This window comes from Ipomoea nil, unplaced genomic scaffold (assembly GCF_001879475.1).
Source record: "Ipomoea nil cultivar Tokyo-kokei standard unplaced genomic scaffold, Asagao_1.1 scaffold3069, whole genome shotgun sequence".
Taxonomy (NCBI): domain Eukaryota; kingdom Viridiplantae; phylum Streptophyta; class Magnoliopsida; order Solanales; family Convolvulaceae; genus Ipomoea; species Ipomoea nil.
In genome coordinates this window covers 4,499,942-4,503,275 of record NW_017619497.1, presented here as the reverse complement: position 1 = coordinate 4,503,275, position 3,334 = coordinate 4,499,942, and the positions used below count along the sequence as shown (strand labels likewise).

At 36.0% G+C, this 3,334-nt stretch overlaps 1 protein-coding gene across 1 annotated transcript; it reads right to left on the bottom strand.

Annotated features, from left to right (window-relative positions):
- Positions 1 to 1,222: 1,222 nt before the first annotated feature.
- Positions 1,223 to 3,036, bottom strand: LOC109164982 (GDSL esterase/lipase At5g41890). The gene is made up of 5 exons (XM_019313555.1): positions 2,774 to 3,036; positions 2,494 to 2,624; positions 1,904 to 2,155; positions 1,541 to 1,799; positions 1,223 to 1,470 (listed from the first exon to the last, which is right to left on the bottom strand). Exons 1-5 carry the CDS (start codon positions 3,027 to 3,029, stop codon positions 1,232 to 1,234), a joined length of 1,137 nt encoding a protein of 378 aa, XP_019169100.1. The 5' UTR covers positions 3,030 to 3,036; the 3' UTR covers positions 1,223 to 1,231.
- Positions 3,037 to 3,334: the final 298 nt, after the last annotated feature.

Below are 3,334 nucleotides of genomic sequence, written 5' to 3'. Positions count from 1 at the left end.
AATTTAAGATTAAGGTACCCTCATTATTACCAATTTTTCAAACAATACTTCTTGTGTGGGTCTCTCTCTCATATATATACCGAGATAACACATTCAATATGTCGTCCAAATTTATTACTTCTTAATTTTCATCCAACCCGTCGAGCATTTTTATGTTTGGTTGATGGATTTTGCCCATAGGAATGAGTATGAAAGTGATTGTTATTGTTTGGTTGATAGGTTTTTAGAACACTATTATAGATTTTAAATACCTCATTAATTGAAAAACTCATACCCAAATAAAATAAGGATTTCATTCTCAAGCACTATTATTAGTAACCATTCTCATTCCACCCTACTACCAAACATCTTAAATACTTTTACCAAAACTCATTACCATTACAAAATATTTTATACTCATTCTGATTCCGATTCACATGTGCGAACCAAAAACACCCATGGTAACATCGTGTTTTATGTTGACCGGGCTTTCATTTCATCAATGAAAGTTCCTCCGCCTTAGCCTATACTTGATATCCTAACTGAAGCAATTTGATTACGCAACTTGGGTTTTAATTGGGTTACTCAATCACGTTATTTGTACGAGTAAGATGTTTGATTTGACATTTGTATGTGTAAATTTAAAACACAGACATTGACCTAATACTCATGTATAAAGAAATATAACTACATCTTCATATATTATTAATTATAACTTTTAATGTAATAATAAATGTTTAATCTAATTGATAACAAGACACATATTACATATTGTGAAGTTCGTTGATAGCTAACAGATTGCAATGAAGAGAATCAAACTCAAATTATGTATTCAAGATGACTTGAGAACCACAAACTCATCCACCTCAGCTCCTTCTTGATATGCACTATGACACATCAATAGTTTTTTACATACACCATGTTATGCACGGGGAAGAATGTTATGGACGGGTATGCTATATACGTGTATAAGGTGGATTCTTTTGTCAAAATTTGGAAGATTATTGCTAGTGGGCACAATTATGCATTTTGATTAGTGTATAGTCAATTTATGATTTAATTAGACGTGTTATACTTACACACTATCTTCTTACTAATAAATGCATGTCAAAAATTTGTTTGAATAAGTCTTAATCTAAATATAAGAAAAAGATAACACTTTCAATTAATTATTCTTGAATTATAATTGCAATGCAACTGGCCACATGCAATACCGGTTGCAATATTATTTCCAATTGATTTAGCATATCAACTACAACTTATAACCATGAAGTTGACTAAGATTCATGGGCGAAACTACAATTTTATCACCGTACAATAATTTCTCAGATATTATTAGATTTGTAGCTTCCGAAGGGTGATAAGCGTCCCAAAACACATACTTTCCTCGGTCATTGCACATAACTGAGCTCATGTTTCCATTGTTCCCAAGTCGGCATAGAAATGGAGGAACATATCCTCCACAGCACGGATCATCACTATTCTCAAATCCTGCACGAATAAATTACAATCAGTCTCATTCTCTTATAGTATTTGTAATTGAACAATTACTTGTACGTACCGAAGTAACGATAGTTAAAAATGATTTGTATGAAAACATCGTATGTGTTTGCATAAACGAAGATTGCTTTGGGTCCTATTTCTGTGTTCAAGCGATGAATCTCTGCCTTTAATTTGGAATTGTATCCCCTAATTAGTGCGTTCACCTCCGCAGAACACTTCCCTTTGGGTACAAATTTTATGGCACGAACAAACGGAATGCACCCAAGAGGTCCAACATCCACTATCACAAATTTTCTCCCTCCTAGTCCATGCAATCGCTTTAATACCAGAAAAAAATAACCAATAAATAATTAATGTTGCCATTTTCTTGGACCATAGGGGTTAGATATCGGTATCTAATAACTATATCGAGCTTACGTACCTTAAGGTGAGTGGTCAAATTAGAGATTAAAATGTCTTGGAATATGGATGGGGAGACGGTGTGATGATCATGGAAGAAGGGAATATGAATTAATGGCTGGATATAATTGAGCACATCATTGGCGCCAATTGTGACGGAGAAGATGGCTTCTTTCAAGAACTTGCTTGTGTTTCTTTCTCCCATCACATTCACCATGTGTCTTCTGCTTTGCTCAAAGTTGCTGATTTGCTGCCTTAATGGAACCCTACCAATCTGATCATATATTAATAATTTAGTCACGCATTTCTTTTCACGTAGTCTCATGAAATAACAATCATATATAACTAAACAAATATGCATGTGAGGGCAACGACAACCAAGTTGATCAGACTTTTAAACTCCAGTTGAGTGACCTGTTGGGCTGGTCAGTTATAGGCAATATAAGTTGGTCAGTTATGAACACCTAGTTAGGCTGGTTTACTTTATTGTAATTCTTTGCCAGTTGGGGTCACGAATCGTTTTACCATGTGCAAACCTTCAATAATGGTTGCGGGTTTTCACGGTCACTCATAAAAATAAACATATATGCATGTTGATGTGATGATACTAACAAACAAACTGCCTGTTTCATCCAAAATGCCGGAAGCCCCCGAGGCATAATTAAGTCCACTCTGAACAGCATTAGGTTCTGCATTAGGAGCGAAATAGGGTGGAGGAAACGGCTTCACTCCAAGTCCTTCACCTACGTAAAACGAAAAGAGGAAAAAAAAAAAAAAAAACTGGTAATACTGAATCAGTGAGCTAAGTCTGTGCGGGTAAAAACCTGGTAATTCTCGAACATATATTAATATTTCAAGAAAAGGAAAAGGGTGTTTAGTATGTAGTATGTACCAACGATGTCCGCAATGGTTCGGCCATTGGTGAATCGTCCGGTGGGGCGGCCGTTGGGAGGGAAATCGATGCCGTTGGGAGGAAAGTCAGCTCTGGAGAGGGAAACCAAGTAGTTGTTGTTGCCGGCATCGACCAAGGAGTCACCGAACACGAAGGAAGTGGTGGAAAGACAGGGCAAAATCTGCAGATTTATCATAGTCATTATTAAGGTTGATACTAGGAAGGGGAGAGACAAAGGGGGATTACGGATATCCATTGTTCTACGTACGACCTAGCTAGGCATCATGTGGGCGTAGTTAAACTACGTACTAGTATATGAATGCAAACAACATAATTTGCATGACATGAAACTCAGAAACTGTCATGTGTAGCTAGTATACCAGCTACTACAACTTTTGAAAAGGTCTTGAGAGAAACGATCAATCATGCTGCCCTCATCAAAGCTTCAAAGCTCATCATCAAATCAAATATTATGTTTTAATTTGTTTTAGTACTGACAAAAAATTTATTCCCACATAAGATTTTGTTAGGAATAATTAAGTGTTAAAGCACATGCAGTAG

Bases quoted from the DNA above. Each gene is read 5' to 3' on its own strand.
- LOC109164982 (XM_019313555.1), bottom strand. From the start codon at position 3,029: ATGGATATCCGTAATCCCCCTTTGTCTCTCCCCTTCCTAGTATCAACC. The intron at 2,625-2,773 runs GTACATACTACA...CGTTTTACGTAG, and splicing joins AACCATTGCGGACATCGTTG to GTGAAGGACTTGGAGTGAAG. The intron at 1,471-1,540 runs GTACGTACAAGT...TTATTCGTGCAG, and splicing joins TTTTAACTATCGTTACTTCG to GATTTGAGAATAGTGATGAT.